Genomic DNA, 15,528 nt, shown 5'->3' with positions numbered 1-15,528 from the left:
ACAGTTGATGTCATGTTGTTGTACAAGAGTGTTAATTCACTTTGTAAAACAGAGAGTTTTCTCGGGACAGTTCAGCATGTTGAATCAACCCAATAAAACATCAACAGTGTCTGGTAAAACAAAGACAAAAGGGGCAGACATTAAAATGTTCCAAAGGCTCATTGTTGGTTTGGTGTGTAAGGCCCTTAATCCACCTTCTGGGTGGGCTTCACATGTAACGCAAGCAGGGCTTTCCCTGCTGATCAAAACATTTTTTTTTCTTAAAATAATATTTGTATATTTATCATTCATTACTGTGTGCTAAGTAAAAAAAAAATAGCACTACGGAGCAGAACACAAGTATAAGATTGTGTACAACATGTTTTTAAGCAAAGTTTTTACCATAAAATAATGCAAATTGTCTCATAAACTGGATGGTTTAAATATGTCGTGTTATACATGTGGAATTACTGGGGTCATTGACAATCATACTTTATAATGTAGATACAACAGTTGTCTACTGCTGGTCATAGGATCCTTGCACCAGCATCCTTTATAAATAGTCTATTTTCCCACATATATGCAAAAACTTCCTTATTTTTGTAAATTGATTAAAAAACATTTTAAACAATTGTGTGTTTTTCTCAAAATGAGAGTTTATTTATCACAGAACATGAAGCAAATGTCACGTTTTTTTACAGCTAACGAACCTAATTGTGGATTACGCCTGTGGTTAGATTGGTTTTGTGAAATGTCAGACTGGTTTTGAATGTGACACCTGGTAGATAGGAGCTGACAGAGGACTTACCTTCCTTGGTCCACCTATTTTCATCTCATAAACATCAATGGTGTAATTGGTTCTGCGGCCATAGTTGTCAAATTGGATGTTCCCAGTCATACCCTGCACTTGGACCTGGCGAACAGACAGACATACAGACAAAGGGGACATGTGCAAAAGACATCTTTTTACATATACAGCTTGAATTAAGGTGCCGTGTCCTTTGAGTTACTAGAGCTCTGTCAGTCTGTTAATCAAATGATGAACTGGATACGCTTTAATAAAAGATGTAGTTTTATGCTAATGAGGGCCTGGATTTAAGTGAGCTCTGTGCTGAGATATCTGGAGGCAGAGAGGGGAGCATAGCTGTGCACTCTCTCCCCTTTCTCTATGTCACTTTCCATCATTATCGCACTCACTTGCTATCTCAGCTTCACTTCTCCCAGCCTTTTTCTTTGGGTTTCAACTTGCCACTCCCCCCCCATCACTCCTTACCGTTTTAAGAGCTCTCTCGATATCGATGCCCTGGCTCCAAGGTACAGCGGGATTGGCCAAACAGTCTCCGGCGCTACCTCGGCGGGAAACGTCCACACGCTGGCGCCGCAGGTACCTGAAGGCCTCTGCTATCACCAGGATGGCATCGTGGGTCAGCGCTGAGGTGTACTAAAAAAAAACAGAAACAGAAATAACTAAAACAGCCATGAACTGTACATGAAACATAATTACCTGAGAGTTTCCAGCTTTGACGCTTTGCCTCTAATAAAGCTGATTTTATTTGACAGATTAAAAAAAAAAAAGCCCAAACTTCTCTGGGTCAGGACCTTTTTCATAACTTTTACATTGAGTTGAAGAGTAAACCGAGAATTAAAGTGTGATTTCATCTCTTCTCCAACTTCTCTTGACCTTTTCACTACTGAGAGCTAAGCCACTTGTTTGTTGACCACTGCACCATGGCAAAACCTAATTAAATGGCATTCAAAATCCATTTCTTCCTTGATCATTGTTTAATTAGATGTAAATTGAAGCTGCAATATAACCTTGGCCCACACTGCCTGTCAATATATTGATTCCTCAGAAAGATGCAAAGCAGAGACGGCACAGAAGACGTGGGGTGGAAGGGTGAGAGAATGACAAAGGCAAATGGGATGAGAGGGGAAAAACTGATAGAAAACAACTTCAGAAGGGACGATTGCTGTATTCTGCAGGCACAGTGTAAGGCCTTTCAAAGACTTGTACCTTCAGAGGAGCATTTCGGGCTTCTGGGAATTCTCTTTCATCTAGCCGCTCCCAGCGCTGAATGAACTGCTGCACAATCGGGTTCTCAGGGTTGACGATCTGAAACCCTGAAATGTTGGCTCCACCGGCGAAGACTTTGTCCAGGCTCACATTCGAAAATCCCTGACATGAGACAGGAGGGAATGGGAGAGGAGAATGAGATTTATGTAGCTTGTTTTTCTTTGAGGATTTTTAAATATTACCTGAGGCAAAACACAGCTAAATATTAGCAATTACATGGGTGGGTATTTTTTTATTTATTTTTTTAAAGAATCTTATGATGTGAGTGGAGACACCATGTTTCCCAATGGATATAAGCAAATATTTTTCTTCACTTGAATTTATTTTCAGATAAACAACCAGGCGGGTTTCGGGCTACATCCTATAACAGCTGTAACAGCCTGTAACAGACTTTACTCAAACCAGGAGGTCTACTTTTATTCCCCAAAAAAACTGTTTCAAACATGTTTCAAAAAACCCACGCTGCTGCAGCTGCCTTAAATTTCCCTCTTTACCCCAGAGCCACCACAGCTACTTATTTTTATGGTCGAATTGCTATTTTTCTAAGTGCAGCATTGTGTCGTGGTGTGCAAGGACATGTTTCCGACTGTTGCATAATCACATCTTCTACAGCCAGAGAAACAGCAGCAGGAGGCCAGCAAGTGAGAGCATGGTTGGCCTTCAGCTTATAATTCCCCATGCTAACACCAAGAGTAAATGAGCAGTTTCTGTCACAGAGAGTAGGAAAAATGGTTTAAAAAAATAAAAAAAGCAAAGTTGTCTTTAACTGTTTTTCTAGGACTAAAATATAATGATCTCAACTGAAGTCATTAAACAATGTAAAATAACTGCATTGAGTGTTTTTTTTTATTTATTTAAAAAAAACCCACATAAAAAAGTATATAGGCATGTCTTTTTTTTTTTCTTATTTCATACAAAAACCCATATACTACCTATAGAGTATGCACTTTTACTCCATCACATGCAGCCAAAAGCGGGTTCGATTCCCTCTCAGGGGAGCAGCACAGTTATTACTTACAAGATTGGCCAGAATGTAGTGGTAACCACGGCTGTTCTTCCCTAGGGTCACAACCTACAAGAGGAAAAACATCAATACTGTAAACCAGCCATGAGATGAGAGCTAAGAGTCATGGCTAATGTAAGCAGCTGCAACAATCTCTGTGAATTCAGCCAACGACCTGCAAGCGCTCAGGATGTCACGGAAATTTAAACAAAGCAAACTCTTCTAATGGAATAACAGGGGTGGGAGCAGTTAGAGGAAGTGTTCGTTAAAGAAATGGTAATGAGAGAGAAGCAGGAATGATGCTGAACATCCTTGGATATTTTGCTCACTTTGAAGTCATTAACAGTGCAGGGACGAGTCCTCCACAACTGCTGGACTGAAGGCAGAAATTGGAAAAAATATTTCAAAGGAACTTACAGTGAGATGGAGATTTAGATCTCTCCATGCTTTGAAAATATCACACCTTTGTGGTAGAACAGCATGTTTCAACCCATGCAGCTTGTCTGAAAATAGTAAGTGGTGTTCTAGGCCATTTCATCACTGTGATACAAACCATACGCTGCCTTTTATCCCAGATTTTATTCTTCATTCTGGTCTGCAGATAAACCCAACAGCTAAATGCTAAATTGTCTTGGCTTTCTGCGCATTACATGCTGGACCAGCTTTTCGACTAGGCCTTGTGAGGTTTGTTATTTATGAGTTTTCAGTCGGTTGCGGATGGACTTCTGAGCGGCTGCCATGCAGAAACCTGTCAACCATGTCTCGGTTTTCATCTGCGCTCTACAAACACAGCAACAAAAGTTTACAGCAAAATCAGCATGTTTGCACATGTTCTGGCTCTGGCTCTGTCACAAAAACAAACTGTCAGTTTATCTCTTTTGTGTGTTTGTCTGTGTGTGTGTGTGTATGTGTTGGGCTGGGGACACCGGATATTTGTGACTGTGTTTCATTTATGACATTCCAGCTGAGTGAGGGAAAGCACCTATGTATCCTCACATCCCAGACTGCAGAAATTTTTCAAAACTATTTCAAGTTTTACTCCTCTGCTACAACAACAGCAGCGTGTTTAACTTTGCTCATTTGAACTGATCCTGCTCTACTGGTGTGCAGTAGCACATAACACTTAAACAATGCTTTTGCTTAAACTCAAAGCTCTTGTGGACATAATTAACCATGTTTCCCTTCTTAAGGATGTAAGGAAGTTGTTAAAAATAAGGAAAGAAGCTGTCTGTGTTTCCAACAGTGAAGCAAACATGATGGGGTAGGATCACTAAGAGCTCTCCAACTATAAAATGTATGGATAGGACAGTATTCTCTTCCAGCTTCTCCATCAGGCTTACACCTTCAACACTGCACAGGGGCAGGCTGAAGGGAACAAAGAAGCTGACACTAAAACAAAGAAGAAATGAGGTGAGTACACAGCGGAAACAGCAGGTGTGGGCTTTTTGTGAATAAGTGACAGGGAGCATGAAATGAAATCTCTGTAACACTTTAACTGGAATGGTACCAAGGATACACAGAGGGAGCTAACTGCACACACTTCTTTTTAAACTTGAAACATTTCGGGTTTTCTTGGTGAAACTGCTCACACCTCCACACTTGGTCACCGTGCACTAACCTTGACTCTGGCTGTAAGCCTCCTAACACCTGCCCTGGAGCCAGGCAGAGAAAGACCTTACCACCTGCCTTCAGCCTGCAGCTCACAGCCAGCCTGGCATGAGCTACAAGCAAAAACCTCAGGATGGAGCACAGTAAGATACCGATGACACAGATATACACATAACCTCAAGCCAAACACACACGCACACACACACACCTCTCCACTCAAGCTCCTTTATTAAGCAGATGAACACTCTGACCCCAGTTGGGATGGACAGATTTCTTTGTTCCTTGGTCTAATGCATCACTGATTGTCTTGTCCATAACTTAAAGTGTGATGACCATCTCTGCTAATCATAAAACATTCAGTCTTTTTCCATTATATCAATTTCAGTAAGAACAAATCAGTACCACAGATAATATCAACTTAAACTAAACATACAAAAATAAATAAATACAACACACAAACATGCATAAAGTATTAGCTGGTATACTTTATATAGTTTTATTTGCCATGTTGATGCCAAATCCTAATTCTTCTCATTGGTCCTCCATCTCTGTTTTTCATTATTTAAGACCGTTTGATTTCTGTTTTTGAAGGAGAAAAGCAATGTAGTCATCTAAACTTTAAATGATTTAAAGCTGGGAAAGTGAACAATGAATGTATGAACTTTAATGTAACTCTCAAAACAGGCTAATGCAGATGTGCATTAAAGTACAAATAAGTAAAAGTGTTTTGATAGATGAGCTTTAGAAGTTCTGGCACTTTAGTCACAGCTTGATTCATTTTCCTTTCATCAACATGTTTAACTTTGCTGCAATCATTTATGAAGTCATCCTCAGCTGTAAGTCGGTATTAAACAGTTTATTTTGTGTTACCTTTTAAAAATATTCAGATGGCTCAGATTATCATCATCCTGCTTTATGTGATTTTTCACCTCCCAAGTGGTTTCTCTTGCTGCTGATCATCTTTAGATCACTCACATATAAACACTAACCCACTAAAAAGTCATTCAGCTCCCAGTGAATGGTGTGGTCTCTCTTTTTTATACACTTTTTTTCTTCCTGTACATCGATCCACTGGCTGACTCGACCACCTTTTACTCTGCAGCTTAAGGAGATGGTGCAGTTTGCAGACTGGAGTTTCCTTTAAAGCCTGATGGGGACGGACAACTAAGATGACCTTGACTTTACCCTCATCTCGCCTCGCTTTGCCTTGGCCTCACCACACAAAGTTCTAAATGTAAAACTACAGCTTCACTTTTTTATTTTTTTGAGAAATGTTTTCCACAAAGTATGACCTTTCCACTGCAAAGCTTGCCATGACACAAGAAAAGGCAGACTAGAAATGATTCCCAAGAGCTTGTAAATATCACTAAGGCGTATGAAAGATGAGCAAATAATGATGCAATTATTTTTAGCCTCCATTTGAAATGTGAAAACTCAGAAGGCACAACTCGCCAGCTCCCTGATAAATTAAAGAAAGGATCCTTTCTTTTTTTTTTGCATTAGGGCTTCATTTGATTTAATATTTTTGTAGATAGCTGATTATTGGTTGGTGGCTTCACTTCCAAAACAACAATAATAAGCTATGAACGGCATGTGGGGGGGGGGGGGGGGGGGGGTGCAGTTCAGCAGGGCACAGTCTCCATGGTAATTTGATCAGATAATGTAAAAAGCATGGCTTTAGGAAAGGCTAAATAAATGAATACATAAAAAAAAAAAAAAATCTATGGTTTTGCTCTTTTGAGGGTCTGTGTGTGTATTTGCACTAATTTAGAGGAAGATTGGTAAAAAGGGTGTACTAAGAAAAAAAATGGTGAACCCCATAGAGAGAGTCCAATAGGTTGGATCATTTAGATTAACATGAGAAATTGACACCTTGAACCTAGGAACTCAATTGCTATGATGACACAGAAAATTTAGTTTGTTTACAGCTGGTATATTAACAGATATTAGCCAAAACACACTATTACTTAATCAAGTGGCAGTAATGGGTGAAAACTTCCATTTATTTAGTGATTCATCAAGATGGAGTCCAAAGGCAATGTGCCACGAGTATAATGCTCTGAGATCTTAAATCTGTTTCACAGGAGAAATCTCAGTTGGCTGTGATGGACAAATGCTTCTGAAAAATCAAAAGTCCCACTGAATATTTTGATCAGGAATTCTGTAAGAGCTCGTTCTTAAAAAATATATGAGCTCTGAAAAAAATATGCCTGTGAAATACAGTCATTTTTTTTTTTTCCATTCAATATATCAGAGAAAACTCAGTACAGTAGAAAATGAAGTAAAACTGTTACTACCTTTCTAACAATGACAAGGTAATAAATGCACCTTTTAGTTGATTAAGTAGACTTACAATGCAGTCAAAAAAGTGCTGATACATTGCAGCTGATGCGCTTCACCGCACTAAAACCCTAGCCGGCACCATGAGTACCTGCACTGCATTTGGCGCTACAGCGATACATTTAGGTTGTCTGAGATGTTGTCCATATGTTAAGTCTGACCACAAGAAAGGAGACCCAGATATTTCTTTCTATCAGTTACCAAAAGAAAAAGTATGCTGTCAGAGATGCTTTCAGCAATCAGGAAGGCTAATTGGACGCTGACTGAAAGCAGCTTTCTGTGCAGTGTACATTTCGTATTAGGCGAGTTTACTGCAAGTTAGGAGAGCTAGCTTAAGCTACTGCTAACTGGGTTTGATGTCTTGTACAAATATGTGAGAAAATGAACTGATTGGAGTAAATGTGATTAGACACCTTGGGTAACAAATGCACATTATCAGCACTGAATATGAAGATCTTGCTATAGAGATAGCAGTTGTTAGCTTGGCTTAGATATCAGTGTACAGCACCCAAAAAAGCATTTTGTCCCTAAGATGCCATATTTTCAGGTCAACCAGCCAAGCATGAAAGAGCATCTGTGCTTTTAAAAACTTCCAAATTTCTCGTGTGTATGAAGACGGGTTTTGTATCAGGTAGATGTAAATTTCGTAGAAGGAAAAATCTAATAGCTTGTCAGTCGATGTTTGTTGTTCTGCAGGAACTCTGTAAGGATCACATCCAATAACAGCCAGTTTACAGTTCTTGGGGGTTAAAATGAGAAGTATCATTGAGCCTTACATTGTATCTGCCTTTCTTTAGCTTGAATAAGGCAGCATTCCAGTCAGAGAGGATCCATGTTCAGTATTCAGAGGTAGTAAAGTAGAATGCGTAATGACATCTCACTCCTAAAAGGCATGAATAGTATGTAAAGTAACCATTTGGCTCACATTTAGTGAGATGTATAATATCAGTCAGCAACAAGCTCAACTTTATAATGACTTTAAAAAAAATTTGCACCTAGTATAATCCCTCCTGATTTGAAGTCTCACAGTTTACAGTCATCTTGGATTCTGAATTAAGTCTAATCAATAGTTTGAATTTGCCAAGTGGGAAGCCACAGCTCATTTAAATACTGATAAAATATTCCTTAATGTATAACTAATGAATTCAGAAAATCTTTCACAAAAAGAAAAAAATTGAAAACATGTGTGTGTTCATTTACCTACCGCTTCATTAAGTTCATTTGTTCAAGCACGTATTAACACAAATAGCTAATCAGCCAATCACATGGCTTAAACCCAACACATGTAGGCATGTAAACATGATCAAAGTACTTGACTGATGTTGATGTTCAAGCAAGCACCAGGAGGAGGAAGAATGGGATTTAAGTGACTTTAAATGCGTTACGGTTGTTGGTGTCAGACGAGCTTGTATGAGTATTCCAGAAACTGCGGATCTACTGGGATTTTCACACAATCATCTCTAGGATTTACAGAGAATGGTCTGAAAAAGAGAAATATCCAGTGAACAGCAGTTATTTGGACCGAACTGCCTTGCTGATGTCAGAAGAGAATGGGCAGACTGGTTTGAGATGATTAAAAAAAAAACCAGGAACTGATTACAACCAAGGTGTGCAGAATTTTATCTCTGAATGTGAAACACATTGAACCTTGACGCAGATGGGTCACAGCAGCAGAAAACCTCATTAGGTACTATTTCTGGCAGCTGAAAACAGCAAACTGAAGCTATAATTTGTGCAGGTTCACCAAAACTGCACAACAGAAGATTGAAAAGAACAAACATTCGCTTGTCTAATGAGACTCCATTTCTGCTGGAAAATGCAGATGGTAGGATCACAATTAAGCGTTAACAACAGAGATCCATGCCTTGCATCCTCGGTCCAGGTTCAGGTCAGTGGCAGTGGGGTAACTGTGTGGGGGAAATTTTCTTGGCACATTGTGCACCCCTTAGTACCAAATGGGTGTCGTCTAAACACCACAGCCTAACTTGACAATGTGCATCTCCCTATAAGCACAGTGATGGGTACTTCTGACAGAATATTGCATCATGTCACAATGATCAAATCATTTTGATCTGTTTTGATATTATAACCATGAGTTTCAGTGTCCTCCACAGTCGCCAAAGTTTAAGAGCCTTTTGGATGTGGTGGAACGGGACATTTGTATAATGGATGTATGGATGTGCAGTCAACAAATGTGCAGCAACTGCATCAAGATATCATGTCAATATAGACAAACATATCAGAGGAATCCTTTTAACACCTTGTTGAATCATGCCATCCAGACTTGAAGAGTTCTGGAGGCAAATCCTGCTTTTACATTCTTGATTTAAAAGGGTCATTTCCACAATACTGCCACCGGAATCAAACCCTTTGAATCCAAAGTATGAATTAAACTTAAATTATTAATCAGTCTTCAGAACATGGTTGGTTGATTGTTTGATATAGTTTTTTTCCCATGCAGTGAGATAGCAAAGTGGTCCACTTGACACAGTTTGGGACAATGGGGTGAATTTGATCTCTTACATGCTTGCGATGTAAAAGGGCTTTCCTCTCTTCAGTCTCCATTTTTACTTCAGGGCTCTTGTAGAGGTGCTTTAGGTTGAGCACCCAGTAATTTACAGCCATAGCTGGCTGTAGCTGAGATGCTTTTCTTGGCAACAAGGATATATGACCCTGAAGAGAGTGGCAGAAGTTGCGCCCCCCCCCCCCCCAAAAAAAAAAAAAAAAAAAAAAATAGAATTTAGAAACACCTGACTCACATTCAGATGATGATGTATTTCACTTGCTCAGAGACACAAGAGCCCTTTGAAACTTGCAATCTTGAGAGGAATGACTCACTGACACTTCAGTGAATGCTTTTGAACCAGAACTTTGAGATTTCTAAGCTAGCCTATCTTGTTTTTCCTGAAAATGATCATGGCAATTTAGCGTGATTGATAAAGAGTTCCTCCGGTTTACAGCAACACGCAGCTCAGAGCTGTAAGCCTCTATTTCAGTCGCTGAGTCAGCAGGTCACATTCTATATAATGATAACACTTGAATCCCATTTAATTCCATAATCACAGTAAGTATAAGCCCCTCAACAGCAAAGGTTGGTGCTGAGGATTTGAAAGCATCATGCATCTCCAGATTTATATAGCAGGAGGGACTCCTCCATATTGACTTGAACTCCTCCTTTCAGTAGACTAAGAAGAACAGGATGCTGAATGGCTTTAATTTTTGCAGATTATCTCACTATCTTCCCCCTTTACTTGTCAATTTCTTTACCTTAACTAAATGACATGACAGGTATTTGTACTTAGTCTAAATTGATCTAGTTCGTATCAGTTGTATTTTACATTTAACACTCCTGTTTCCATCTTTGTTGGCATCACAATATGTCATCATTTGGTTAACAAAATGCTGAGGCTGCTCGCTGTTCTCACCGTGTCATCCACAACATTGATTAAGGACCTAGTTTTTATGGCTGACAGTTTTTTTTTTATCTTGTGCAGTAAATCTATCGCCCATTCCCTGCATCTCCTGTGACTTCTTATCTGCCGTGGTCAGATTTCCACCCATTTCTCAAATTTCATATCACACAAAGGTGTTGATTCTGTAACACATCCATCTGTGGATTTTCTCAGAGTTCTTCATTCAACAGCTAAAAAAGAATGGAATCAACAACCTCCAGTTCTGCATGGGGAGGCAACATGGTCACCGTTAATGCCTCCACAAGCGGCAGAATGTTGTTCTAACAAATCCCCAGATGCATCTCTCTTTCTTTACGCTTCTTGGGTGAATTCAGTTCACTTCTCATTGTCTTTTTCCCTGCATGCAGCTGGCAGAGTGCTCATTGCCTGCCTGTCTTTGAACAGCTTGCTTGCCCTGGGCCTGTCCCAGTATTTTGCCTTTTTATTTTCCTTCTTTTTGTCTGCCTCTATTTACACTAGTGATGAGCAGGTTGTTGCTTCTGAGAAGACTCCAGCACAGAAATCCCATGAGGGAAGAGGGCCAGCTAGGAGCGTCTCAACGGATATGAGCAGTCTCATAGATGCGTCAGATTAAGCCTGACAATACAGATGGTCAAAGAAAAGAAAATACACCCGGAGTCTGTATGATTGCAAGCAATGTTATGACAAGTAGAGGCAGTGCGAAGATGATTAACTTATACACAGTTATATTTCTGGCTTACAGTACTTCTTTAATGTCTTAAACATTCTAATCCACATCGAACATCATGAACCTAAATGGTTCAATGCACGTTATCGATTGGATATGCCTGAGAAAGCAGAGCAGGCAGAGGCTCCCTGAGTTTTGTTGTTGGGGAAGTATTACACAGGGTTAATTTATCTGCAGTGCAGTATTGATGGAGGAGTCCTATAGGCGGTAAATCCTGTGTGGTTGTTACAGCATGAAATGATAATGGCGCTGGTGTAGCATTCTCCTCAGGATCCCAAAAGAAATTTGCAGAGACGTTCACTCTGCTCTTAAACAAAACTTGACCTGATGCAGCAGTATGCAAATATTTGTCTCGGTGTGTTCGTACATCATGTCCAACTAATGACATAGAGCCATCACAGATGACATATACCTGGAGATACAGCACATGTTGTGTTTTATGGACACTAGGTATGATTTACCTTTTATTCAGCATTGTATAGAGAATTGTATAGAGGGGAAAAAAAGAAAAAGAAAAAGAAAAAGCTTTCTTATCTGGCTGGTCAACTAAAAAAAATCATCAAGCATCAATTTTGATAACAGTTTAATAATAGTTATTTAATAAACACAAACAAATCTATAATTAGTGTTCTGCAGTTGTAGTGAAGTTCATATCCATGTCTGTCCAAACTCATAAAGCAAATGTTTTGAGAGATTTCCATGACAAGGTATTAAGTTTATCTATTTTTGGTCAATAGAGCTGTTTCACACACAACGCAAATTCAAGCCCTGACAGCAGCCAGTGTTTCAAATGTGGATTTTGCTGCAAAGAAGCTACAAATTCTCCAATGTGGATGCTTCGCATAGATCGTCAGCTGGGGGTAGGATGGATGATTTATAAATACAATTACAGTTTGAGATTAGGCTACTAATTCTTTCCATTGCCAAATATGAAATATGGTCACAATCTCATCCCTTGTTCCTGAGTTATATGTTCCTGAGTTATAATGCAAAGTAAAATGTTATAATATTAAGTAATCACTAGAGGCAAGCTTTTTCAGAGCAATATGCTGCCAAAATGAAGTTAACCTTTGACCCTTACATATGAACTGTTAACACAATTTTTATCCCTTTTTTTTAACCTTTAATCCTCAAATTGAGAGTTAATGTTTGTGCCAAGTTCGAAGGAATTCTCACACAATGTGTGTGAAGTTTTGCTTTCAGAGAAATCAGAATGTTTGCAGTCAGCATAAAGCTTCTTGTGTTGGTTATTCAAATATTTGCAGCTACGTTGGTGTTATTTTCCTTTGTGTTACTCTTGGCTGCTGAAATAAGCTAAACATAGAGGCTTTTCATATCATAACTTCAACATAAGCAATTCAGAAGAGTCCTGTTAAACTGTTAAATCATGACATCTGCGTTCAGTCATACTTAAATCTAATTATGCAAAGCATTTTTTTTCTCAAGTGAAGCGAAAAACCCGTTTCTATAGCCTAGTTCCCAAAATATTTAGCCATTAGGCTAAACTTTTTCTTACTTTATAATATTTATACAAGACGTTTGTATTACTATATGTTTAGTTTTTACTATTTTACTTTATTTTATAGTGCAATGTACCTTTTTTAATGTCTTTGTATTTTTATGTGCAATGCATGTCTGTGTTATCAGGAGTGCAGGCAGAGTTTAGCTCAGCGAGCTTCAATGAAGTACAATTTGCATTTTCATCTAAGATCAATACTGCTGTACATGATCTCTATTCTATCAATTAAATTAAAAAAGATTTCAAACCTTGATGTGTTAATTTACAGGATAATCTCTTTGCATTATTGAGTTAATTTTGACAGCAATAATAAAAAAATGAATTTTCTTGGGACAACTGTGGGAGTAGGTACCTCCAGTTTGGGAAAGTTTGGCCTACCGGATGGTAACTGAACATAACTCTACAACCTACTGCTGATTTGAAAAACCACTGATGTTTTCAAAAAAGCTCTGGTCGCAGAAGTGAAAAAAAATTAAATAAAATATAAAACAACAATCTCTTTCATGCTTATCTGTTACGTTTTTCTCACAAATGCTTATGGTTTCAATAAGTAGGTCCACTGCAACTCATCAGTGTGCCAATGATTCTTCTGCAAATAATACCCCCAATGATATAAACCCCCCAATGTAACTTTAGTCAGTCTGTTAAGGATCACTTTGCATTTTAACCCTCTTGTCACTTTTTCATTCAAAAAGACCAACATGGCGACAACTGAACTGTGAATTAGAGCTTTAAAACCTTCAACTTGTGTCAGGATGCGTTAAAAAAAAATTTAATATAGCTAGATAGATAGATAGATAGATAGATAGATAGATAGATAGATAGATAGATAGATAGATAGATAGATAGATAGACAACATGTATTACGCTACTGATAAAAAAAAACAAAACACTGTTTGAAAAAGGTGCTAATGAAAAGCAGCAGCTTTTTTCTTCTGCAGGGCAACTACATCAAATTTTGCAAGCTCCTTACTTGCCTTTCAAGACAGCTCCACATTCCATGAGCCTTATTGGCAAGTATAAAGTCATACACTCTGCAGTGGGATTACTCAGAGTGAAATAATAAAACTAAGCCACTGAGCTGATTCCCATTTCCCCCAGCAATCAGCTTGCTGGATCTGCCCTGCTTCATGATCCGTTCTCAACAGCCAGTGACCTTGACGGACCGAAGCAACATGCAGACATTATGACATGCACACGCAGACTGCTGCTTTTCGAACTCTCCCACCAGTTCGTCACAAATGTATCCGTATCTGTCTACAATCGTCACTTAATGGAACTGCACCAGTTGGCAGAAGCAGTGGGCTTCCACATAGCTGACAGTAGGTGCCATTTTTGGTGTGATTGCCCTCATGGGAGACAGTCCATTCTTGTTTCGGTGTATAATAGCGTTGCTCAATAGGGGGGCAGCTACAGAGAGAAGTCCAGCAGGTTCCCTGAATGCCTATGACTCACTCATATTGGCTGTGCTGGCCAGATTATTCCAATTAGCTCAGAAAAGAGAAAAAAAAGTCTCCCATGCTGAGGTTGTCACTGAAACGAGGGGCAAACCTGAGGATGATGCTGCTTTGAAGGTTATTTGCTGAAAAAGCATTATTTTATCTTTCTGCACAAAATCAGTAAAGATAGCAAAATATGTGATGGTGATTTAGGAGACTGAAGGGTGAAAAGAAAAAAAAATAATTACGGTAAATCATTAATGAACAACAGGAGAAAATCAAGCAGATTATTGCCCTGGATCCTTATTGTTTGCAAGGGAAAAAAAAGCGATTAGAGACAAAACCATTATGCCTCACATACGATTTGCAATAAATATTCTAAGCTATTTTTTTTAAAAGCTGATGCATGTTGTTTAACAGAAACAGAGAATAAATTTCAGTCAAGTCCCTGGATTGTGAAAGGAGAAAATGTGCGGCTTAAGAATGAAATTAGACACAGCAAATTAATACTAACAGCAATTCTGCTTTAAAACTATGACACTAGGATCAAATTAGATTCATAAAAAACAAGTGAAACTAACAGTCGTTGAGGGGATATTGCGAGGCAAAGAGAAGCCAATATCTAAATGAGTGTTAACGAGCAGAATCCAATTCTGGAACTGATTGCCTTATAAGCAGGCAGCAGCAAGCAGGGTATACCGGGTGGAGTGAGGCAAGCGAACAGAGGAGATGCACGGCATAATAGCCACTCATCTGTTCATGGTAATTGTGTTTCCCCTACTACAAGGACTGGTGGACCTTTCATTTGCTCCTCAGGCAATCGACATGACAGAAGAATGGAGGTGTTCTAGGTTGTTAGAGAGGGATTAAACAGTCTGCATCATCTGTGGGTCTCTCCAAATAGCTACTAACTCTAAGACTTCTTCACCTTAGGCTCTTAGGTTGCTTTATGAATACATTGATGTCAAAACAAGGTGGTAAAAAAGCAATTACACGATGCTGACCAAAAATGACCTCCTCATACAAGTAGGATTACTGCTGGCTATGGTTTTGTTTGGCAAATATAAATAAATCAGTTTGTGCCAAAATTAAAACCCCACACACAAAACAGTGGTGCAGAAAGCCCAAGTCCACATGATTTTCTACAAGTTATATTTACAGACATCCTCTAAATGTTTCCCTTTTTTCAGCAAAATTTCCACTATTGTAAACATTTTTTCTGGCAAAATGTTAACATGAGTGCACAGACTAAAACAACGGAGTTTACTCCATTTCCTCTGCCAGAAGCAGCATGGCTAACCTTAGTGTGCTAACACCTTGCCAGAGACAACCAGGCAGTCTACTACAACAGGACAGGATGGCAAAAGTTGTCCCTACAGGCTATTGTGAACCCCAATTTATAATA

At 39.0% G+C, this 15,528-nt stretch overlaps 1 protein-coding gene across 2 annotated transcripts in view; it reads right to left on the bottom strand.

Moving 5' to 3' along the window:
• The window catches only part of gria3b (glutamate receptor, ionotropic, AMPA 3b), a gene marked incomplete at both ends in the record, with an annotated part of 97,526 nt that overhangs the window by 30,620 nt on the left and 51,378 nt on the right, over positions 1-15,528 (bottom strand). For both annotated transcript variants that reach the window (XM_079250460.1, XM_079250461.1), the window contains 4 exons: positions 788-892; positions 1,253-1,420; positions 1,994-2,155; positions 3,072-3,125. In XM_079250460.1, coding sequence (XP_079106586.1) covers positions 788-892; positions 1,253-1,420; positions 1,994-2,155; positions 3,072-3,125 — 489 coding nt within the window. The remainder of the gene's footprint in view (positions 1-787; positions 893-1,252; positions 1,421-1,993; positions 2,156-3,071; positions 3,126-15,528) is intronic.

This window comes from Telmatherina bonti (genome assembly GCF_933228915.1).
Source record: "Telmatherina bonti genome assembly, chromosome: 12".
Taxonomy (NCBI): domain Eukaryota; kingdom Metazoa; phylum Chordata; class Actinopteri; order Atheriniformes; family Telmatherinidae; genus Telmatherina; species Telmatherina bonti.
This window is presented reverse-complemented; position numbering and strand designations above follow the sequence as displayed.